This window comes from Melanerpes formicivorus, unplaced genomic scaffold (assembly GCF_026170545.1).
Source record: "Melanerpes formicivorus ecotype bairdi unplaced genomic scaffold, bMelFor1.0.p_v2 SCAF_31, whole genome shotgun sequence".
Taxonomy (NCBI): domain Eukaryota; kingdom Metazoa; phylum Chordata; class Aves; order Piciformes; family Picidae; genus Melanerpes; species Melanerpes formicivorus.
The window spans coordinates 8349088-8374701 of record NW_027142383.1 but is presented as its reverse complement, the minus strand read 5'-3'; the positions used below and the strand labels follow the sequence as shown (position 1 = coordinate 8374701).

The 25614-nt window shown below is 46.4% G+C and overlaps 1 protein-coding gene across 1 annotated transcript; it reads right to left on the bottom strand.

Moving 5' to 3' along the window:
• Positions 1-719: 719 nt before the first annotated feature.
• Positions 720-25549, bottom strand: PDIA6 (protein disulfide isomerase family A member 6). The gene is made up of 13 exons (XM_068155314.1): positions 25470-25549; positions 22694-22835; positions 11422-11479; positions 10663-10789; positions 10114-10220; positions 8630-8763; positions 8104-8218; positions 7075-7215; positions 5750-5834; positions 5598-5670; positions 3292-3450; positions 1891-1987; positions 720-1201 (listed from the first exon to the last, which is right to left on the bottom strand). Exons 1-13 carry the CDS (start codon positions 25501-25503, stop codon positions 1133-1135), a joined length of 1341 nt encoding a protein of 446 aa, XP_068011415.1. The 5' UTR covers positions 25504-25549; the 3' UTR covers positions 720-1132.
• Positions 25550-25614: the final 65 nt, after the last annotated feature.

The following is a 25614-nucleotide window of genomic DNA, read 5'->3' as shown; positions in this document are numbered from 1 at the left end:
ACAAATCACTACTGGCTGCCTGTGGCTCTTAGGTTGCCTTTCACAGGGGTGAGCTAGGGGACATCTCTTACAGACACCAGGTGACCAACACCCACATGAAGTTTTCATTTCCTTGAAAGGAGGGGGAACTTGCAGCTCGTCCATCTCTTGCTTATGAATAAGCCACTCACACGAGGGTCACTGGACACCGGTACACTAGACATGGAGAACAAAATGTGGGAGCATTTTTATTAAAAAAGCAGCAGTAACCATCCCCCTTCCCCATCCTGATTCCCCTTCCAAGGAAATAATTTCCAGTTGAGACAATGCCAGATGGGAAGTGAAGAAATGTTACCCCACTTGCTGGAGACAGCACCATGGTGTTTTTCTGCTAGCACCTGGACATCCTCACACCCTAAAATGGGCATCAGCTTCATCAACTAATCCTGGGGAAAAGACCAACAGCACCTCCCGATGCAGCAGCAGCTGCACTTCCATTGAATTAACGATCTGGCACAGAGCAAGGCCCTGAGAAGGAACAGTTAAAGGAAGACTACAGAGCATTTCAGCTCAGATTGTCTGACCAGGCTTTAAGCCAGACCAAGGTCACTCACAGAAGGGAGTGGGCTAGGACTTCCCTCTGCACCAGTCTCTCTAGTCTAGTTGAAGAGTCATCCAAACCAGGATAGCTTTTATCACCTTCACCTTTGTTTCTCCGTACAAGACTAACAGTGTGTGAGTGTGTGTCAAAAATATTGTTTTATTCTTTAATTCAAACAGATGCTGACAAAGTTCCACCTCCATTTAAAAAAAAAAAAAATTGTATTCAGAATTGGTTACACTAACAGCTTCCAGTAACACTCGGCACACCACCAACAAAACGAACCCCCAGATGTTCCAAAAAAATATCCATGTTGTCCCCAAAGTATTTGTTACACAGAATACAATCAAGTTTACTGGTTATGACAATTCATAGAATTTCTGCAATGTTTTCTTGAGATGTGTACAGTTCTCACTGCTGCAGTGCATCAAACAGCACGGTGTGCCAGCTGCTATTTCTCCATGAAAAGGCCACTGGAATACCCATCTGATTGTGAGCCAGGCTGCAAACTGCTGCACAAACTCTCCCAAGAAAAGAAGTTTCCTGAAGACATCACAGCTCATCTTTATCCCAGTCATCCAAATCCACATCACTGAGATCAATGTCATCTTCGACAGGAAGCTGTGGAGAGGGAAGGTTTTAAGCACGTGCTTGGAACAACTGAACACCGGGGTCACCACTGACTAGGAAAGAAGATGACTCGATCCTGGAAGTAAAGCTCTCTCCTGTCAGCTCTTTGGCAAAAACTCGAAGTGTATGAAGTACAACAGATCAGAATTTAGACTGGAAGGTTGTTTTCTACATTCCAGATATAGAGGCAAATGCAGATCAACTATGTAACAAAACTACTTCCAATATTTTATGTTTTCATTCCATCTGAAACAGATCAAAGGATTGTAGTAACTGGGTTTTTAGAGCAATGCTGAACCCTAAGAACAGTCTGAATCCCTGTGTTATTTATTACACAGGCTTTACCTTATACACTTTCTGGCATGAAGATGGCAAGGTCAGCATATTGCAGAAGTAAAGCCTCCTTTCAGCTCTTGAATACATGCAACTACCACCACCCTCACTCAGCAAAGGTCCAGCCTCAAGAAATTCAGCTTTCAGATCACATCCTAACAGCCAGGCAGTACCTGGCTACAACATCAGGTGAGCAGTGTTTGGTCCAGTGGCAGGATTTAGATGGTGGTAAAACATGACCAGAACTTGCCACACAACTTTTCACCTGAACAGTTCTTAGCTATTCTGTCCAGTCATTTCTGAACCTAGCAGATCATCAGGACTTCTAGAGATGGAGCACCTCTTACCTCACCATCTTTGCCATCCCAAGGTTCAACTGAATGAATTTTAGGGAAAGCTCCACCCCCCACTGGTGCTGTAGAGCCACGACCAACAGATAGTTCCCTGAGAAAAGAAACAAACCAACCAATAAAAAAAAAAAAAAAGTTAAATGTAAGACATTTCTCCAGTCTCCATTCACCTGGAACAGTGCCTGCTTCAGCCAAAAGGAAGCTAACTCTGAGATCTCATTTCTTGAAGCAATCTAAACTCTCTGGAAGCAAAAGCTTTTCCAAGTGATAAGCAGAAAGTGATAGGGCTCTTCAAGCAACACTGCAAAGTCATAACTGGATCCAAACAGACCAGCTGTGCAAGTTACCCCACTTCACACTTCAGCACTGCAGCAGTCGTGGATGAACACAGCCCCTTTAACACTGCTGTTTATCAGTTAAAGCAACTCCAAGGGGAGTTTATAATGCAATTTCAGAGGCCCCCTGCAACTGTTACTTCTAGTCACCAGTGAACTGCTGTGGAGAGGAAGCCTCCAGGGGTTACAAGAGGTAGGAGGTAATAGCTTCTGCTTTGTGACACTCCACTGTCAGCTAGCTTTGCTCAAAAAGCTCAACACTAACAGCCTGACATGATAATCCCTTGCACTGTATCAGAGGCAAATAAAATGAACAAACACACTCCTCCCTAGGTGGAGGCTACAATTTTTATGCTCTTCTCGGTGCCAGTTCCTTTCCTTTTGGCCAGCAGTGCTGAGGCTGCCTGCTAGGTTACAAAAGCCTCACGCAGGGCACCGATTTCACAGCCAGCTGCAGCAGCTGTGAATAAAATAGAAATAGAATAGAATAGACCAGACCAGACCACACCAGGTTGGAAGAGACCTTCAAGATCATCGCGTCCAACCTATCACCCAACCCACCTAATCAACTAAACCATGCAACCAAGCACCCTATCAAGTCTCCTCCTAAACACCTCCAATGATAGTGACTCCACCACCTCCCCAGGCAGCCCATTCCAATGGGCAATCACTCTCTCTGTGTAGAACTTCCTCCTAACCTCCAGCCTAAATCGCCCACACTGTGCCCACACAGTGTGTGCCCACACTGCTTGTTTGGGTTAAGAGAACCAAAATACTTTTCAACACCAAAGCTCACTTCTGTTTTCAAATTGTTTTCAGAAGTTGTGCTAAAATAACCATTTAAGTCTACAAGGCCAGCTTCTTAATTCTGCCTACCACAAACCAATAGATTGCTTTATTTATTAGATGCAATCCCGACTGAAATCATTCCCTTATTCCAGTGAGAGCCTATTGTCTTAATTCTTTGAACTGTGTAAATCTCATCTGATCCAGAAGAGATTTTGGTCTGAAGAGTCACAGCCCCAGTTCCAGAAAAATTTAAATCACTTAAAAGATTTCATACCTGAGAAATTCATTAATGCCTTGATCACTGAATGATCCTTTCAGAAGGGCAAATTTCATCTTCCGAGCATTAACAGCTGCCATTGCTGGATACCCAAAGCCTCCAATCCCCAAAGAGCTCTCAAGATCTGACTGAGCACCTGCTTCTGTCCACAACCACCTTGAGGAGAAGATAAAACAGAAAATTAATAATTAGGATAGACACTGCAGTCACTCTGTATCTTGCAGATCTGCAGAGTTCAGGATGGGCTCTGAATTGCCCTTGAAAGTGTCAACTTTTACTGAAGTCAGCAGGGAAAGGGTTCCAATTTTCAACCATGTAACAGAAGAAAATTGAAGGTCATTGAAGGTGTTCAGGAGGAGACTTGATGGGGTACTTGGTGCCATGGGTTAGCTGTTTGGGTGGGTTGGATTGGTTGATGGGTTGGGCACGATGATCTTGAAGGTCTCTTCCAGCCTGGTTTGGTTTATTCTAATAAAGGTTATTCTTTTTTTTTATTCTAAAAAAAAAAAAAAAAAAAAAAAAAAAAAAAAAAGTCCCTCAATGGCACCTCTAGACTAGCCTCAAGTTCACAGCCACAGGAAGCTGCAGTAGGACGGCCATGAAGGGGTCCAGGCACAGAACTATGTTACAAATGAAAAAATTTCTACACTGTAGCCTGTATTAGACAAAGTTTAAACTGGCTCAAGTCAGCTATCTAAGCATGACAAAGTACTGCCCAAATCCCACTGAAGAGGATTTCTGGCCAAAGACCGCAAGACCAGGATTTCACTCAGTATTAGTTCCTCACTGGTCAGGTGTCAGTTCCTCTAATGCTTTGCAAGTCCCTTTGAGGAACCTCCAGAATCATCTAACTTCAGCATTTTCCCTCAGGCTTTCAAGCCTTTGGATCCCCTTTCCACAGCAGTCAGTTCACTTCCTAGAGAAGTTCCAGAGATCCTAACTGATCTAGTTTTAATAACAAAATACGCTCTCGATACCTCCCTCTCCCAACGCAAAGAAAACAGCAAATATGCAATCACCATCACCAGCAGCAGATTTACACACATCAAATAGATCACCTTCGGATCCCAGCCATCACTTAAAGTTACCCTTTCTCCTACTGGGATCTTAAACTCCTTTATCTCAATCGGGAGAATGCTAGAGGTCACATTCCTGTATCTCGCTGGCCAGAAGAAATCCACACATCTTCCATACCGGAGTCTGACCCGATACATAAACCACAAATAAATTGCACCTTCATGTTTTGCTAATCCAGCTATAAAGCAATAAATCAAGCTAATTATCTGCCGTACGTTGGGAAGCCAAGAAAAAAAAAAAAAAAAAAATGTGGAGGGTTGAGGGGAAGGCCTCAGGCTTCTCCCCCCCCTGTAAGTAAAGGGAAAAAAAACACAGCTAAGCACAGCCGGATGAGCAAGAGAATGTGCTATAATTACAAAGCAGTTTAGGATATGCAGGGGAATATATACACAATTTACAGTATTTACAATATATATACAGAAATATACAACAAAGTAACACAGGAATGAGATTCCCCTCCCCCACCAGGAGGAAGGGTTTTCCCCCCTGTACCCCCTTCTCTCCCCCTTTTCCCCAGAGAGGGTTAGAAAGAAGGAATAATTGTTAATTAAAAGCAGTTATAATTAGAGCAAATGTGTTAGTAAGTTTAGTACAGGCCTTGCGGTTATCGGTTCCAAGGTCAGTCTGGCCGAAAGCCCAGAAGCTGTAAGCTGCGAAAGGAGGGGGGAAAAAAGTGCGAGACTGCCCTGAGTCTCTCTGGGAATCAAAACTTAAGGCAGCACTCTGCCACTCCACCAATGAAATTAGATTAGACCTGTCCTTTGTTTATAAAACATTCAGTCACAATGTCCCTCTTCTTAAAGGCACAGCCTCAAACGGTCACACTAACCTCCACTTGAGAGGAGGAGAAAGGCAAAACATGCTGGCCTGCCTCTTCGAGAGCATGAAACTTTGTCAATCAAGTGCAATTTTTAGTTATTTTGTCAAAGAATTCAACAGTGATAGTGGCAGACACAGCCACCAGCAAAAGACAGAAGATACTTAATCTGCTCTCATTAGTGCTTGAATGTCACTTGTAAATGCAGGATTTGACAGGTGGATTAAAAGAAACACCCCTCAGTTTATTCTGAAGCCCCAGCATCCCCCTCCCCCACTGCAGTTAGTGAAACACCCAGATAGGCAATCCCTCATGTCTGCAGGTGAACTGCTGCCACACAAATTACCTAACCTGCTCTCTACACATGCTCACATCTTTTCCATGACAACCAGTCTACAAGGACACTTACCCCCACATTTTCTTTTTGTATTTTTCAGCCATTTTTAACATGACATCCAGGTAAGAATTCCTCCCTGAAGCTCCTGTTTGATAGACAGAATTTCAACAAGTTCAAAACCACAGGTACACGCTTTACAGCGGACTGCTTGCTTGTATGCTTACCTGTGTCAAGAATATGAGGCAGAACAGAAATGATGCAGAGCTGATGAGCATCACAAGTGCTCTTCAGAACATCTTCATTAATTATCTAGGAGAATACAGCAGAAAGCCAGTGAGAGCAAGGCTTGGCTACCCAGTAGTGATGGCACTTCCCTCCAGCAGCCCGTTAATTCCACGCTACAAGGTAGGAAACACTGAAACAACTTGACGCAAAAGCTTACAAGCCTCTCCTATTCCACTGGTCCCCCAACACAAAGCTAATCACAGAAAGTCCACAAAGCCATCTGTGGAGGTTTGCAGAAGCAGGAAAGTAAGGAACAGAGCTCACAGAGAGCACTGCAAGAGGTCAGTCAGTGCTCAATCACTGTCCTTGGGCCAGGGCTGGAAATGGCACCCCCAGACTTACAGACATGCCTGCAGGCTTCACTCACAGCACTGCTAGGGTAAGGAAAGCCAGCAGGCTGCCGCACTCACTGATGGGCAGGACGCTTCATCCGCTTTTAACAGCAATACCAGTTTTGTGTGATCTACCTTAAAAAACAAGGAATCAACCCCTTTATCTACAGCAGTTGTCTCCAGGCTTCGACTGTGCACCCCTACTAGTAAAAAAACACTTCTAAGCACGCAGCTCCAATATACATACATGAGTGATATACATTTGCTGCCATTATATACATCATAAAGCACACCGACAGTAGACCTGGCAAGAGGGTGACAAGGATTAAGTGAACACCATTGAAAAACATCTCTGTAAGTTGATTAACAGTACCAGGGTGGCATAGTTTGGTTTTTTTAGGGGGTTGGGCTTGGTTGTTTGGTTTATTGTTTTTCCTTCCTCTACACCAATGGGTTGTCTTTCATGTACCCCACTGGAGACAAACGATGACCATTTTGAATCTATCAACTTCAATCTGAAACTAGAAGTCGCCATACAGAGGGTGGACTTTTTTGGACAGCACACAAGAGAGGTCATCACACATCTCCTAACAGACAGCTTACAAACAACGAAACCCTGCCCTCTTCAAAAAAACCCCATGGGACACAGAATCCAAGCTTTGCACTTTTACAAAAGAGCATTCAGACTCCCCGGTACAATCCTGTCAGTGCCTTCACTGTATCACCTCTGACGTGCTTTCAGCCAACAACTGGTTTACAGAACAAAATGAAGCAACAGAAAGCTGATGATCCAAGCGTCTGTGCTCGACTTTCTGTGGCACACCAGTGCACAGGCAACACACCCAGCCTGTCTTATCTACAGTTACAGTTGTGTGAGAACTGCTGCAAAGGACATGATGGAAAAGCAATTTGAGAGAGCAATGCAGAGGTACCTCCAGGAGCTCGGGGGGTGGTGCATTATCAGAGAACAGGTCCAGAGCACGAGCAATGATATCAGACCGAGTTCTGCCACCGTCATAATCAACAGGGTCTTCTCCTTTCTGGAAGATTTTAATGGTAGGAAATCCATGGATCTGCAAGACAGATTTAAGCCATCAGCTCAAATAAATCCAAGTATTTATGGTGAAGGTTACCTGCTACTCTGATGTGCTCGAGATTGAAAGAAAGGGAGGGGATTTAACATCTGCAGGGGTGAGGTCTCACAGCGTGTTCTAACTGCATTGGAACAATTTTGTAGCTTCCCGCACACGCAGAAACACAAACCAAGTTTAACGCACGCCGAAACACTGCTCAGGTTTCACCTCTAGGCACACCAAGCACTGCAGGCTGAAGTATCATGAGGACGCCATACTATCAGATAGTTGTCCCCTTTGTCTGTGGAGGGACAGCACTGTACCCCCTACACAGCAGCAAGGGGCCCTTAAGCTCCCTCTGCTATGCTGCTAGTAAAACTTGTTCAGGGATCCTGCCAACTGCCATCTCACAGGGGAACTAAGCAGCACTCAGTAAGTTCCCTGCACTGCATTAAAAATGAATAATCAGTTCCCTCCACGTGCAGAACACAGCCAGTCTGGACAGCAAACACTGCCAGCGATCACCGGTAACCAGCTTCAGGACATATGGGTACCTGCTGGGGTTCTGGAGATCCACAGCCAAACAAGGTGCCTGAAAGGAGAGCCCCCACATATCAGATGCAGCTGTGAAAGATCTTATGGACATAAATATCCTTTTTCATCAGCAACATCTGCATTTTGCTCCTTTCCTCTCACTCCACTTGTCTATATTACTACTGACATTCAGGAACAAACTAGTTGTGGAAACAACAACATCACTTAACATTACTTTTAGCACAAAACATTTAAGTGGCACCAGATAAAGGAACAGGATCAGCGAGCACTGAAAGAAAACCTGACCTACCGGGGATGGAAAGCAAGCTGTAGGCACTGCAGAAGCACACTCACCCCGTATCGGCCTGCCAGCATCTGGTTGACTGTTGTATCTACTGCAGCCAGCTTCACTTTTCCCTTTGTTTGTTCCTTCACCTCAGTGGCAGCAGCTGCCCATTCTGGCTCGAGGCTGAAAGACAGCACCAGTGCTCTGAGCATTCTGAGAGCTAGCAAAAGCATACCACATTCTCAGCATTACAGAGCACGTTCCAGGGAAAAAGGCACTCCGGACAAAACACAAAGCCTCTGCAGAGCGTGCCAGCTGGGAGGGTTATTCCAAAGGAAAGTGAAGTTCTGCACCTGAAGGAATCAGGTTAATACAACTTCTGGATCTTTTTTCCACTGGTAACTGGGTGCTCTACTGCTAAGGAGGAGTGCAGCAAGAGCAGCAGCAGGGTGCTGTGAGCAGAAGAAGGAGAGGCACTTTTGTTAGAACACTTCTGCTGCACCAGAGATACAAGATCTCTTCTAGGGGATTAAGGGTATCACACACAAGGGAGCACTAATGGGAATCCAACTATCACAGAAAAGCCTCATTTACTTTTTGCAGTGCCCACACCACGGGGCATAGAACTCCACCATCCACACATCGTCGCTGTTGATGACGTTCTTGTCGAAGCTGTCATCGGTCAGCTCAATCACATCCCTCTTACCTCCGCCTCCGCTGTCTCGGCTCTGCAAGACATAAACCCACCCTAACAGCAGGAACAGGAACTGGTTTCCCACACAAGGCACCTCCTGCATGTCACATCGTGCCAAATGGCCTTTGTTTGAGCGAGATGCAAAGCAGGCAGTGTCAGGCCATACAACTCTCCCACGTTAGGACTGCCACAACACTGCCACCACAGCACTGTGAAGCAGCAGACAGGCAGGTTAAACTGACTAACAGGCTCTGGGAAACTTCTCCAGTTCTTCAGGCTCTCACCTGTCCAAGAACAAAAACCTTCTCCAGCCCCCCTCACTCCAGTGTGCCCAGACTTACAGGCAAAACAAACACGAGTGCAGCACACACTGCAGGGTACAGCCCACTCAGCTCTCCTGAAGATGCTGGTGTGTACTTGCCCCACACAGAAACAGCAGTACAAGACAGAAGCTTTTCAGTTTACCTTCAGGGAGAAATCCCACAAGCCAGTTTCAGAACACTACCAAATTAAAACAAACTCCTCCATCTAGCTTAGACTGGCAATGGTACCTCAACCAGATGGAGAATGGGGCTAAAGGGGTCCTTGATGCATGTGAGGAAGAACAACTCCATGGACCAGTACATGCTGAGGACTTGACTTGCTGGAAAGGAGCTTTTGAGAGAGGAAGCTGGGGGTCCTGGTGGAAAAACTGAATGTGAGCCAGCACTGCATCCATGTGTCAAAGCAAACAGCCTCCTGAACTGCACTAGACAGAGAGCTGCCAGACAGTCTGGAGAGGCTATCTTTCATCTGCTCAGCCCTGTAAGAAACACCTGGGGTGCTGTGCCTAGCTCAGGCCTCCCCAGTATAAGAAGCAGGCACACCATGGAGCAAGCCCAGCCAAGGATCAAAGCTGATGAAGGACTCTGAATATCTGACATATGATGAGAAACTGAAAACCTGGGATTGCTCTGTTGAAAAGAGAGAAGGCTCAGCATGGATCTTACCCATGTATACTCAAGTGGAGGGGAATAAAGAACACACAGACTCTTTGCAAGGGCCAGTGTCAGGACAGAAAGGGCATAAGCTGAAATACAGGAATTTAATTTAAACAAAAGAGAACACTTTTCTACTGTGAGGCTGATCAAACACTCCAACAGTTTGCCCAAAGAGTATAGTTCGTCTGGAGTCTCAGTTCTTGGAGATATTCATAACTTGATGGGGGACAGCCTCAAGCAGTCTGCTGTAGATGACCCTGCACTGGGCAGGGGGGCTGAACTAGACAACCTGCAGAGACGCCTTCTAACTTTAACTATTCTGTGAACCAAGAGAGGAGCACAAGCTCCCATCTCTTGTCAAGGAGAGTGTCCAGCTGAAAACAAGCACGCAGTTCCTCAAATACCTGCTTCCCAGAACTGTATCCTCCACTCCTGCCACTAAGACGATCTTTCACTAGGGACCAGAGAGCACTCAGAGCAGCATCAACAATGGCATCGCTGGTCCTGCCACCTGCAATGCAGCAAAAGGAGCTATTAATGACTCCATTAGAAACACCCCCTCACTCTAAGGATTTGTCAGGAAAAGCAGGACTGAGCTATGACAGATACGATACTAGTGGTGGGACATCACTGGCTTAAATGTGATGAGCAGATTGCTCTATTCCACTTGTAAAGCACCCACCTTATTTGATGGCTGGAGACTGGCGAGTGCTCAGTCTGACAGGAAGGAAAGAATAATTCTTTGGAGCTGCCTGCCTGCCACCACCAACTACAGATTGGAAGGGGGCCTCCCATCCCACACTAATTTGGTGGAACAAGTCCCACCCACATATCTCAGTTACCACGACCACCAGACAGGAAGGGATTACCACACAAGACAGCATTGACAGCAACCATCAGTATTGAGCAGAGAGTTTTTTAGCTATGCAACCATGAAAGAGCATCACATTCACCTTGATAATCCTCTGCTTTGTTTTTGTTGGCTCCAAATATCTTGATAGTTGGAAACCCTCTGACTCCATACTGTCCACCCAAGGACTGATGTTTATCTGCATCTACTGCACCCACTTTCACTACACCCTGTGGAAGAGAAAACAAAATATAAGTTTTCTACAGCAATTTAACACATTTTATACTCTGCGTATGGTGGAGAGTTATTGGGAGGCTGAGAGAACTGTCACCATAAGAACAATGCTATTCTCCCAAAAGCAACAGCAAATGTCCATTTCTTTTTGTATTGTGACAAACTGAACCTCTAGTAGTTTGGGTTTGTTGTTTTTTGGGGGTGGTAGGAGTAGTGTTGGGCATTGTTTATTTCTTTATGGGGGGTTGATTGTTTGTTTTGGTTTTCAAGTGGGCTTTCTTTTTTGTTTGGTGAGGAAGAACAGAGAAACACACTATTTTGGAGGATGCCTAGATTGTAATGTCTTCTGGTACCGCTAAAAGCAGCCCTGGAAAACAGTAGTGGGAATTCACATGGACAAAACTCAACTCCTTCCTCTAAAATTCAATGGCTTCTGGTAAAATAAAAGAACAACCACCAATTGAAAAACCCCACAAAAATCCTGGCCTTAAGCACTTCTGGCTGACCACTTCTCTGGCTGTGCAAGTACGACTAAAGTGGTATGATTTTGAGGACCAAACCCTACCTCCAAGTTGCTATGCCAGATGACAAACCACTGCCACAAACACATTTGAAAGATTAAACTTACTTTTAATGCTGTTGCTGCCTTCTTCCACTCAGGGGTTAGCCTCTGACAATGACCACACCTTTTAGAAGAAAAAAAAGCAAACACAACAAACCAGTAATTGTCATTCAGACCTGACAACTATCACACAACACAGAGCAGGCTCTGGGTTTGCAAATACAGAACAGCTGCTTAGGGCAAACCGCAGGAGACTTAAGATTGACTCGTGAAGAGGGGAAAAAGCTCTGCCACGATTTCACATCACCACTCAGGCTTCTGAAGAAATGTCCACATGCATTATTGTGACCGTTTGAGGCTATGCCTTTAAGAAAGGGACACCATGGCTGAATGTTTTATAAACAAAGGACAGGTTTAAACTAATTTCATTGGTGGAGTGGCAGAGCGCTGCCTTAAGTTTTGATTCCCAGAGAGACTCCGGTCAGTCTTGCGCTTTTTCCCCCCTCCTTTCGCAGCTTACAGCTTCTGGGCTTTCAGCCAGACTGACCTTGGACAGATAAGGTCTCTACTAACATATTCTGCTTTAATTAACAATTGCTCTTTTCCTCTCTTTCTAACCCTCTTTGGGGAAAAAGGGGGGTACGGGGGGGGGACCCTCCTCAGCAGAGGAGGGAATTTCATTTCTGTATTACTTTCCTGTATATTTCTGTGTATATACTGTAAACACTGTAAATTGTGTGTGTGTATATATATACGAATATCCTGCAGCCCCGCTTGTAAATACAGCACATTTCCTTTGCTAATCCAGCTGTGGTTTTCTTTCATTTTTTTTTTCCCCTTCACTCACGGGGGGGGAGAAAGCTGAGGCCTTCCCCTCAACCCGGGACATTTTTTCTTGGCGCCCAACATGGGGCAGATAATTAGCTTGATTTATTTCTTTATTGCTTTATTGATTGATTGCTGTATAGGTGGATTAACAAAACATGAAGGTGCTGTGGATCTTGGAGCGCATTTTCTTTTCAATTGTTGGGGCTCTGGTCTACAGATATTGTTTGGGTTTGATTCTGGATTACCTGAGTAAATATTTGACACAGACAATTTATTTGTGGCGTATCTATCAAGTCAAACTTCTTTATGCATGCTGCATTAATTTCTTCTGGCCAGCGAGATACAGGAATGTGACCTCTAGCACTCTCCTGATTGAGATAAAAGAGTTCAAGATCCCAGAAGGAGAAAGACTACGCGATGGCTAGGACCCAAAGGTGATTTATTTTATGTGTGTAATCCTGCTGCTGGTGATAACTAATGTGTATTCGCTCTATTCTTGGCATCGGGAGAGGAAGGTATCCAGAGCGTGTTCTGTTATTAAAACTAGATCAAAGAGAAAGCAGCATGGCTTTGGGTCAGTCCCAGAGACATGTAGTGATGAGGAGTGTGGAGAATCTGTGTCAGTTAAAAAGAAAGCTAAAAAGTTAATTGGAAAAGCTGCTCTGAACAGTTTTGCCGCTGATTCTGGCAAGCTGCCAGGGGTAGAAGCTGATCCAGGGGCTAAGGGAGAAGAAGAGCAGGAGACTGATCCTGGTGAGGGACCCTCTACTAGAAAAGATCTTGCTGAGGAGGAAGAGAAGATTTGTTTTAAAGATCTAGCTGAGTTAGTGGGAGCAAAACAGGAGAGAGATGCAGCTAGGACAGAGGCTGGCAGTGGAGGTTCTCAGCTTAAAGAGATCCTTGAGATAGTGGCAGCAGGATTATTTGGACAACAAGTTGAGGAAGAGACAGATGACATTTCAGACTGTTCCTCACCAAGGGAAGAATTACAAAGTGTCTGTAAAGATTATACCAGAGCAGATAAGGAGCCAATTCTAGCTTGGCTTAGTAGGTGTTATGATACAGGTGCTCCAGCTCTAACAGTTGGAGACAAGTCAGCAGCTCAGTTAGGAACTCTCTCGAGGGATAACGGAATAGATAGACATCTAGGCAAGGTTCTCGGTAAGGTTAATCTTTGGATACGCCTTTTAATGGCGGTTGCGCAGAGATACCCTTCCTGAGATGTTCTCCCATGGAATCCTAAACCCTGGACTACCATAGATGAGGGAATTAAGCACTTGAGAGAATTTGCTGTTAGAGAGATACTCTATGGTGAACATGAAACTATGAATCCTGATGACATTCCTGTGGGTATTGGTCTTGCTAAAAAGATCATCAAACTTGATCCTTCTAATTATGCAACCATTCTGGCAAGCAGAATTGTCAAGAAATTATGGTAGAGCTTCTCCTACGGTTGGCCAATTCAGTGATCAAATGAGACAATTGGAGGATAGCATGACACGTGGTTCTCTGGTATCGGCCATTAAAACTATGTCTGGAGATATACAGAATTGCATAACAGAGTTGAAGGGTGAATTTAAAAATTCCATATCCCAATTGACACAAAGGGATAATTTCAATTCTCCCTCCAGGTGGGTACAAGTTTCATCTGTGAGGAATACACATCCTCCAAGGAGGTCATTCCAAAACAGATCAAATCAAAACGGACCACCAGTCCAAATAGTCACGTAGGACTATTTGGATAACTCTGCGTGATCAGTTTGGTGAGAACATGAACCAGTGGGATGGCCAACCAACTTCTAATCTTTTCAGGAGACTGGGGGAATTGCAAAGTGGCAGAACCCGAGGTAGCAATACCAGAAGGGTAGCTGTTACTTCCACAGTTCCCCAGAACAACTCTAGTAGCTCCAACAGTGGCTCCAGTTATAACACTGCACACTGTGCGCAATGCACATGTGGGCATGTTCCCCATAACTAGGGGTGCCCTGCCTCCCGCCAGGGGGAGAACAGGGATAACAGAGATAATAGAATCTATTGGGATGTGTACATCCAGTGGCCTGGCACTTCACAATTTCGGAAGTACAGGGCCTTGGTTGACACAGGAGCTCAGTGCACCATAATACCATCAAATTATCAGGGATCAGAGTCTATAACTATTCTGGGAGTCACTGGTGGGTCTCAAGAGTTAAGTAAGGTAGAGGTTAATATAAATTTAACTGGTAAGCAATAGGGGAAGCATACAGTTGTGACCGGAACTGATGCACCTTGTATTTTGGGAATTGATTTTCTGAGAGAAGGGCATTTCAAAGACCCTAGAGGTTACAAATGGGCTTTTGGAGTAGCTTCTGTAGAAATCGAAGGACAAAAACTAAAGCTGTCTGCTAGACCTGAGCTTTCTGATGAATCTGCAGTTGTGGGACAACATTAGATACCGGACATTAAATTGCCGGTTGCTTCTCAGACTGTGCATCACAGACAATACAGAACCCAACCGTGACTCTTTGTTGCCCATTCAGAATCTGATTCGTCAGTTGGAGAGTCAGAAAGTCGTCAGCAAAACTCATTCCCCTTTCAACAGTCCAGTGTGGCCTGTGCGGAAGCAGAATGGAGACTGGCGTCTGACAGTCGATTACTGAGCCCTAAATGAAGTAACGCCACCTATGAGTGCAGCAGTACCAGACATGATGGAACTTCAGTATGAGCTGGAATCCAAAGAGGCCAAATGGTATGCTACCATAGACATTGCTAATGCATTTTTCTCTATTCCCATAGCAGAGGAATGCAGGCCTCAGTTTGCTTTCACCTGGAGAGGAATCCAGTACACTTTCAACAGATTGCCAATGGGCTGGATCCACAGCTCAAGCATCTGTCACGCAGTAATCCACGATGCTCTGGAGAAAGACGGTGCTCCAGAACACATCCAGTTCACCGATGATATCATCGTCTGGGGTAAAACTGCTGAGGAAGTCTTCGAGAAAGGTAACAAAATCATTGACATTCTTCTGGATGCAGGTTTTGCCATCAAGCGAGACAAGGTGAAAGGACCTACCACAGAAATTCAGTTTCTGGGAGTCCGGTGGCAGGATGGACGCCGAAACATTCCAGTGGATGTGGTAAATAGAGACTCTACCATGGCAAATCCCACAAACAAGCAAGAGACCCTACGTTTCTTGGGGATAGTGGAACTTCGGAGACTGCACATTCCTGGATACAGTCAGATTGTGAAACCTCTGTATGATGTGACTCGAAAGAGAAACAATGTCCACTGGGGACCTGAACAACAAGCAGCTTTTGACCAGATAAAGCAAGAGGTAGTTCAAGCAATGGGTCTGGGACCTGTCCGAGATGGTCCAGACATTAAGAACATTTTGTACACGGCTGCAAGTGACAATGGTCCAACCTGGTGCTTGTGGCAAAAAGCCCCAGGTGAGACACGTGGACGACCTCTTGGTTTCTGGAGTTGAGGTTCACAATCTATTAAAAAAGACTTCAGAACCTTAGGGCAACTGCTAAAGGGATCAGGGGCTCAAGTCGTGTTCTCTGCCATCCCTCTAACGTCAGCAATGGATGAGGACACACTGAGGAAGGGCTGACAGATCAATTCATGGCTTAGGGGCTGGTGCCATCGACAGGGCTTTGGGTTCCACAATCATGGATTGGTTTTCAAGGCACCTGAGCTGAAAACAACTCATGGGACACACTTGTCCCAGAGGGGGATAAGAATCCTGGGGCAGGAATTGGCAGGGCTCATTGATAGGGCTTTAAACTAGATTTGAAGGGGGAAGGGGTTAATAGTCTCCTGCTGGCTGGTGACAAACAGAGGGGCAGCTCACCAGCAGTAGAGAGAAGGAGAGCTGGTAAGGGCTCTCAGCTTGCTGCCCTGAGGCAGGCCACGAATGATCCACCAGGACATTCTGTGGAAACCAAGGGGATTTGGCACAAGAGGAGGACAGGGCCAGCCCAGCTGAAGTGCTTCTATGCGAATGCGCACAGCTTGGGCAACAAACAGGATGAGTTAAGGGCCACTGTGCTGCTGGGATGCCACGACATAGTGGCTGTTACTGAAACTTGGTGGGATGAATCCCATGACTGGAATGTAGGCATAGATGGGTATAAACTCTTTAGGAAGGATATGGAGGGATGGAGAGGAGGAGGTGTTGCCCTCTATGTCAATAGCCAGTTGGAATCAGTGGAGCTCCAACTGGGGAGGGATGATGAGCTAGTTGAGAGTGTATGGGTTAAAATTAAAGGCAGGACAGGGGAAGGAGATATTACTGTGGGGGTCTCCTACAGGCCACCTGACCAGCAGATCCAAGCAGATGAGGCCCTCCATAGGCAAATAGAAGCGGCTTACAGGTCACAAGCCCTGGTCCTCATGGGTGATTTCAACCACCCGGACATCTGCTGGAGGGACAACACAGCAAGGCACCAGCAATCCAGGATGTTCCTGGACTGCATAGAAGACAACTTCCTCCTCCAAATGGTAGAGGAACCAACAAGAAATGGTGCTATGCTGGACCTTGTTCTCACCAACAGGGAAGGGCTGGTAAGCAATGTGAGGCTCAGAGACGGCCTTGGCTGCAGTGACCATGAAGCAGTTGAATTTAATATCCTCAGGGCAATCAGGAGGAAGTATTCCAAGCTCACAACCCTAGACTTTAGGCGTGCAGATTTTGATCGCTTCAGGGATCTGCTAGCCAAAGTGTCATGGGACAAAGCCCTGGAGGGAAGAGGGACCCAGGACAGCTGGTCAGTATTCAAGGACCACCTCCTCTGTGTCCAGGAGCTCTGTATACCAACAAAGAGAAAAGCAGGTAAGAATGCTAGGAGGCCTGCCTGGATGGGCAAGGAGCTACTGGACACACTATTACTTAAAAGGAAACTCTACAGGAAGTGGAGAGAAGGACAGGTAGAACAGGGGGAATATAAGGAAGCTGCCCGAGCAGCAAGAGTCCTGGTTAGGAAAGCCAAAGCAGAGTTTGAATTGAATCTAGCCAGGGAGATTAAAGGGAACACTAAGAACTTCTACAGGTATATTAATGGGAAGAAGACGACTAGGGAAGGTGTGGGCCCCCTCAGAAAGGAAAATGGTGACATGGTCACAAGTGATGAGGAAAAGGCTGAGGTACTTAATAACTTCTTTACCTCAGTCTTCACTGCAAGGGCCTCTAGCCACACTCCTGATGTTATGGAAGTCAAAGCCAGGGACGGGGAGGAAGAACTGCCCATTGTAAGTGCAGATCAGGTTCGTGATCACCTGAAGAACCTGAAAGTGTTCAAGTCCATGGGACCCGACGGGATACACCCACGGGTACTGAGAGAACTGGCAGATGAGGTTGCTAAACCCCTCTCTATTATATTTCAAAAGTCATGGCAGTCTGGGGAAGTCCCCACAGACTGGAAAAGGGGAAACATTGCCCCCATCTTCAAAAAGGGTAATAAGGAGGAACCAGGGAACTACAGGCCAGTCAGTCTCACCTCTGTGCCTGGAAAGATCATGGAGCAGATCCTCCTGGAGTCACTACTCGCTCAAAAGAATACTGAAGAGGTGATTGGGAACAGTCAGCATGGCTTTGCCAAGGGCAAATCCTGCCTGACCAACCTGGTGGCCTTCTATGAGCAGGTGACAAAATTAATAGATGAGGGGCGAGCAACTGATGTCATTTACCTGGACCTGAGCAAAGCCTTCGACACTGTCCCGCACCACATCCTGGTCTCCAAACTGGTGACACATGGGTTTGATGGGTGGACCACTAGATGGATAAGGAACTGGCTTGATGGCCGCACCCAAAGAGTGGCTGTCAATGGCTCCATGTCCAAGTGGAGGCCAGTGACAAGCGGAGTCCCTCAGGGATCAGTCCTGGGACCTGTCTTGTTCAACATCTTTGTGGGGGACATGGACAGTGGCATTGAGTGCACCCTCAGCAAGTTTGCTGATGACACCAAGCTGTGTGGTGCAGCAGACACGCTGGAGGGAAGGGAGGCCATCCAGAGGGACCTTGACAGGCTGGAGAGGTGGGCACAAGCCAACCTCATGAAGTTCAATAAGAGCAAGTGCAGGGTCCTGCATCTGGGTCGAGGCAATCCCAGGCACAAATCCAGGCTGGGCAGTGACTGGCTGGAAAGTAGCCCTGAGGAGAGAGACTTGGGGGTGCTGGTGGACAAAAAGCTCAACATGAGCTCTCAATGTGCACTTGCAGCCCGCAAAGCCAATCAGATCCTGGGCTGCATCAGAAGAAGTGTGGCTAGCAGGTCGAGGGAGGTGATCCTCCCCCTCTACTCAGCCCTGGTGAGACCCCACCTGGAGTACTGTGTCCAGTTCTGGAGCCCCTATTACAAGAGGGATGTGGAGGTGCTGGAAGGTGTCCAGAGAAGGGCCACAAGGATGATCAGAAGGCTGGAGCACCTCTCCTATGAGGACAGACTGAAGGACTTGGGGCTGTTCAGTCTGCAGAAGAGAAGGCTCCGAGGTGACCTCATTGTGGCCTTCCAGTATCTGAAGGGGGCCTACAGGAAGGCTGGGGAAGGACTTCTCAGGATCTCAGGTAGTGATAGGACTAGGGGGAATGGAATGAAGCTAGAGGTGGGGAGATTCAAGCTGGATGTGAGGAGGAGGTTCTTCACCATGAGAGTGGTGAGACCCTGGAGTGGGTTGTCCAGGGAGGTGGTTGAGGCCCTGTCCCTGGGGGTGTTTAAGAGCAGGCTGGATGAGACTCTGGCCAGCCTGATCTAGTGTAGGGTGTCCCTGCCCATGGCAGGGGGGTTGGAACTAGATGATCCTTGTGGTCCCTTCCAACCCTGAATGAAACTATGAAACTATAAGCTCTCGACGTTACTGAATGTTAGAGATGGCCAAAGCTTTATCTCTACACCAACTCATGGATGGTAGCCAATGCTCTATGGGGTTAGCTAAAGAACTGGAAAATGAATGGTTGGCAGAGGAAAGGAAAACCCATTTGGGCAGCTGAACTGTAGCAGGACATTGCTGATCGAATCGAGAGAATTCCAGTGAAAGCGAGACACATCGATGCTCACATTCCTAAGAGCAAAGGTACTGAGGAACAGCAACACAACCATTAGGCAGATCTAGCTGCAAGAGTTTCTCAAGTAGACATGGACTCTAATCTTGATCTCGACTGGAAATACCGAGGTGAGATATTCTTAGCTCGGAGGGCTCATGATCCGTCAGGACATCAAGGCAGAGATGCAACATACCAATGGGCTCGTGACAGATCCATGGACATTTCCATGGATGCTATCACACAAGTCATCCATGACTGTGATATTTGTGCTGCTATTAAGCAGGCAAAACGACTTAAGCCCTTGTGGTATGGTGACAGATGGTCCAAGTACAAGTGTGGTGAAGGTTGGCAGATTGACTACATCACTCTACCACGTTCTCGTTCAGGTACGCAATACATGCTTACTATGGTAGAGGCAAACACTGGATGGTTGGAAACTTATCCAGTTCCACATGCAACTGCACGCAACACCATTCTCTGTCTGGAGAGACAGATCCTGTGGAGACACGGAACTCCAGAGAGAATTGAGTCAGACAACGGAACTCATTTCATGAACAACCTTGCAAAGAACTGGGCAAATGTGGCCGGTTGACGTTGCCCCCTTAAGAAAGGGAATATGGTGGACGGAAGTTGGTAAACGGAAAGAATAATCTAAACTATTTCATTGGTGAAGTGGGAGGAAGCACCTTCTGAACTGGGAGTGAACTGAGCATTTCCAGGACTTTTCTATCAGTCTTGCTTCCGCCTCTCCACGGTGCAGCAGCTCTCTTTCTCTGCTCGGCTTTCTGCCAAGGCCTCGGCCTTGAAGACCAGATAAAAGCCGGTATTAACTCCCTCCCAATTAACACGAACTGCTTCTAACATTTTTTTTCCTCTCTTTTCTTTCTCTTTCTATCCCATTCTGGGGAAAGGGGGGAAGAGAGGGGAGAGCGGAGGTGGGGAACCCCCTCTGCCGAGGGGGGTTACTCTCATTTCTGTGTTACTCTGTTGTATATCTTTGTATATATTGTAGATATTGTAAATTTGTAAATATTCCCCTGCAAATCCTACACTGCTTTGTAAATATAGCTCCACTGCCTTGCTAATTCAGCTTGTGAGTTTTTTTTTCCTTTCCCTTCAATTATTTTTTCCCATTTACCTTACCAGGGGGAAGGGAGGAGGCTTCTTGGCCTTACCCTTCCACCCCACCACAGCAAAAGAGCACGGTATTGAGAGGATATTTCATATTCCCTACTATGCACCAGCTTCAGGGAAGATTGAACGCTACAACGGGTTGTTGAAGACCACTCTTAAAGCCATGGGGGGTGGATCTTTGAAGAACTGGGAAAAACATTTAGCACAAGCAACCTGACTGATAAATAGTAGAGGTTCAGTGAACCGAGCTGGACCTGCACATTCAGATTTGCTACGGAAAGTAGAAGGTGATAGAGTTCCTGTTGTTAGAGAAAAGAATCTGTTAGGTAAAACTGTTTGGGTATTTTTGCTCTCAGGAGAGGCTAAACCTGTCCGAGGGGTGGTTTCAGCTGAAGGTCCGGGTCACACTTATTGGGTAATGCAAGAGAATGGTGAAATTCAGTGAATTGCACAATGAAATTTAACTTTAGCTGAAAGAATTTAATTTCAAACGGTTGTGCAGCTGCATCGCATCCAAAGGAAGAATCAACAAGGAATCTACAGTGTACGAACCCTGAGTCAACTAAGAGACCCTGAGAATCCGTTTCCCTTTTCTTCACTTCATCGGCAAAGAAATGAACTGCTTTCCATTTTTCTCATTTTCTGATTTTCTTGGACTTTTGAATCATCTACATCTGAGGATAGCCGAAATGGACTATGAACTTTACTCACGAACTGTAAATATCGTCTTGGATTGGATGGACAATATAAACAGCCAATGAAATTGTTTAGAAGGGATGGACTGTGACCGTTTGAGGCTATGCCTTTAAGAAAGGGACACCATGGCCGAATGTTTTATAAACAAACAACAGGTCTAAACTAATTTCATTGGTGGAGTGGCAGAGTGCTGCCTTAAATTTTTATTCACAGAGAGACTCGAGTCAGTCTTGCACTTTTTCCCCCTCCTTTCGCAGCTTACAGCTTCTGGACTTTCGGCCAGACTGACCTTGGACAGATAAGGCCTCTACTAACATATTCTGCTTTAATTAACAATTGCTCTTTTCCTCTCTTTCTAAACCTCTTTGGGGAAAAAGGGGAGAAAAGGGGGGTACGGGGGGGGGGGGAACCCTCCTCAGCAGAGGAGGGAATTTCGTTCCTGTATTACTTTGTTGTATATTTCTCTGTATATATTGTAAAGACTGTAAATTGTGTGTATATATATATCCTGCAGCCCCGCTTGTAAATACAGCGCATTTCCTTTGCTAATCCAGCTGTGGTTTTCCTTTTTTTTTTTTTTTTTATTTTTTTTTATTCCCCCCCCCCCCCCCTCCTTTTTTTCCCCCCCTTCACTCACAGGGCAGGGAGAAGGCTGAGGCATTGCCCTCAACCCGGGACAATTATTTAAGTGCACACAGATACACACTGCACACATCTCAACAGCTATCTGTCTTCCCTCACAAAGAGGGAAATGAGCACCAAAATCCCTATTTGCAAACTTGTCTGGTCATGGCAAGCTAGAGCAGACCAGTGATGAGGTCTGAAAAAATTATTCCAGAGGTAACTTCTTGACTACCAGGATTTGCTAGCACAGCATTTCCTGGAGGTGTCTGGGGGAAAAGACCAACAGCTGACTGGCAACTACTGTATAATGACAGCATCACAAGCCTGCAGGGAAAGAGGAGCTGCCAATTTACTGTCCCTGTTCTATACTTGATTGCCATTGCTCCATAAAGCTTCCTGTTGCCCAGAAAGCTGCAGCAACACTAGGAGAGGCACAGTAAACTTTCCCCTAATCCAGGCAGAGTAAGGCTTTTGAAATGAAAGGCCCCTTTCTCCAGAACATGGAGCTTTGGAAGGCAGTAAGAGAATTTGTGCAAAGATGGAATATACATCACCAGAATGTACATGGAACAGACTCCACGCTTTGGACATGAGCAAGGGGGGAGACAGATGTGCTAAATTAAGCTGTACGAAGCCAGTGTCTTTCAATGGAAACTGGAAATTCCCCCTGTGAATTCTGTGAAAATCTGTGCTCTCACATCAAAATCGGGTACCCTACCCAGAGACAGAAGGGAGGGACCTGCTCACCTACCTATTGCACTTTGATCAGTCATTCTTCATAGCGGTTTCAGCAGAAAAATTTAAGCAGCAAAACGCTGTAAAAGGTTTTGTAGTTGCCAACTCAAGTATTGGCCAACTTGAAACCAATTCCTTCATTATTCCCTCAAGAGGATGTTTAGAGCAGGAATCCTAACTACAGTTAGTCATGAGGCTTTCAAATCAACAACTCTCATGCCAACAACTGAGTGAAACCCTGGACTGATCAGCAGCTCCTTCACGACAAGAGCAAGCAAGTGCACAGCTGTAACCCTTACCACGGAACGTAGAACTCCACCAGCCACAGGCTCTCACTCTGGAGGACCTCCCTGTTGAAGTTAGTTGGCGTCAGCTTGATCACGTCATCGCTGGCTGAATACAAAGCCTTAACTGCCAGGAACAACATGCAGGTCACTGCACCTAGAACAAACAGCAAACCAATCAGCATCCCTACAGAACATGATTCTCCTGTTGCCATGGCTAGACCCTCTCCTAACTCCCTGCAAATCATCAAGAAAAGTAAAATAAAATGAAACCAAACAGGAAAGATATTTCCTTTTGACCAGGAAAACAAAGCAGCTGAGGCAAGATATATGCTCCCCCTCCTCACTCAAGTTACAATTCCACAGAATCAGGTAATACCTTCTCAGTGCCTAAAGCCAGATGGAGTTATACCACTCCCATTGTGGTTCTCCAGAGAGGATCCCATCAGCACTGCTTCTGTGAACTACTACTGGAGTAGCAGAGCAGCAGTACTGCCACAGATCTCCACAACCAGCTACATTTCCTTTCAGTTCTTTCTCATAGAAACTCCTAAACCTATTGTCCACACCTGCACAGCAGGTGCTCAGACCCATCTTTCTCTGGATCACATCATGCAGGACCATCACAACTTGTTTTAGTACAGTTACACTGCTTTTAGGACCAGCACTTGATGCACTGGTAGTGTAAATAAGGAGCAACTTCATTCTTGCTCAAGAAGATATTAGCCCACCATTGATTCATCTCTCTAGCAACAGACTGGAGAACACTTCAACCTCTCTGGTGACCAGCTCAAGCACTCTTAGAATGCTTATCCAAAAATGGATCATGAAAATACACAAGGAGATTGCTTTGTCTTAAGAAAGACTTCATACTTGTGGCCACTTCTGGATCTAATTACTGCTTGAGAGTTTGCATTCAAAACCTTGTCATCCTTGCTTCTACCTAGACAGAGAGATCGAGAGATTGCTTGATAAAAATTGACAAGCATCTCTCTCAGCAAAATCCACACAGCAAAAGACTTTCTTTAATCCACCAAAGACTGGGGGGGAAGTAAGAGCTTGGACACAAAATTCAAAAGTAGAAAAAAAAAAAAAAAAGAAAAAAAAAAAAGCAGCTTTGTCCTAGGTGGTTAACTGCATAGGAAGCTGCACATTCTGTCTCAAGATTGAACATGAGAGAAAGGTACAGATCAGTGATGTGGAAACTCCACAGCACACTGCACACAGACTGCACAGAATCATCTGTGCCTTACTGGTCTCACTCAAGGAAAGCCAGCTGCATTGCTTCTGTTCTGAAGGCAAGAGAAACTGACAGAAATCACACCTCTCAGGCCAGAGATCAGGACTGAACTATCACACTGCAGCCCAGCATCCCCCTCTACATAGCTTCTTCTAGTCCTAGGATACAACCTCTTTGGTTTGGGGGTGATCCTAGTCAGTTCCCAGTACCAGACTGATGTCATTACACTGGCTCTCTCCCTTCAGGATGCTTACACACAAGCAGCACTTCATCAGCCCTGATCAACTGTCTTCCAAGGTGACCTGTGGCTGTGCTGTCACAGCATGATCATGACCCACAGTGGCAGCTGCCACTTGGTAGGGTAAGAAAATAAGCATGGAAGACACTACCTGAACCTTAAAATCACTTGCACAACAGAAGCCTTCCTCTAGATGGAACAAGACCATTAAACTGGAGTCAGTGTAATCTGACCTAGAGAGGTCCCTGGCAGGACACAGAAGTCAAACAGGGTTCACGCAGCCGTTTCTGTCACTTCAGACAGACAAGTTCTAGCTTATGCAAATACACCTGCTAAAGAGAATTCCAGAGCAAGCACCTGGTGAAACACACCTAGGCACCTATCACTGCTTTTGGGTGGGGTTTTTTTAAACTATGACTCATGAGCTAGTAGTGTAATTTGTGAAATATTCAGGGTTAAATTCAACTTAGGCAAATTAATTTCCTACAAGCATCTAAGCCAGGAAAATGCAAATCTGTCCTGATATGAAGGCTAAAAAAAAAATAATTAAAAAAAATCTCCTATAATCTGATCTCTAAAGTTGTTCTTAATGTAAGCAAATGACATAAGCGTGCTGTCAAATCCATTAAGACAACCCCATGCTGCTACCAGTAGTTACAATCAGTTGTAACTTGGAAAACCGGGGGAGGGGGGGATATTGTCTACGGGATGACGACTGCTCTGTGAAATTCCTCCTCGGAATGCCCACTCCTGCAGCACAGCTCTCCCGTCCCGGCCACGTGCGGAGCTCCGCGCAGCGCCGGCGCTCCTCTAAAGCGGTCGGGAAGCAACTGCCCAGCGGCGTCACCGACTGATTCAGCACCGAGCCCCGGCGGGCATGGGAGGGAGAGCACAATTCCCCCTGGGTTCTCATTTGTCTCCAGTCACTACTCTCGATGCCCCTACGGCACTGGATCGCAGGCCAGGGCAGCCAGGCAAGCGAAACGTCGCCGCCTCACAAAAGCACGACGGGATTTTATTAGAAGGAAGAACAAACAACGGGGGGTTAGCTTTTACTGCGGCTGCTGGCGTCTTTAGACCGTTCACCCGCGCTCCAGTAAACACGGAGGAGCCGGAAACGGAAAACGGCTCGGACCGTAGGGGCCGAAATGCGGCTGCAGGCGCTGCCCCCCAGTCCACGCCGCCAGCGTCCCCGGAGAGCAGCCCGCACAGTCCCGAGCACTAGACCTAGCCCTCCCCAAGCGGGCACCTGCAAACCCAGCCCCAGCTCAGGGACCCCCTCCCAGGACCTCCCCGCGGCACGCAGCTCCTACCCCACCACAGACGGCTAGCAGCACGCACACCCATGACTGCCGCCCCCTTCTTCGCCGCCGCCGCTAAGACGCTGCTCGCTCCGCCCACACCCAGCGTGTTCCACGCCGTGGCCACCGCCCATTGGTGGCGCCGGCGCTGGTGTTC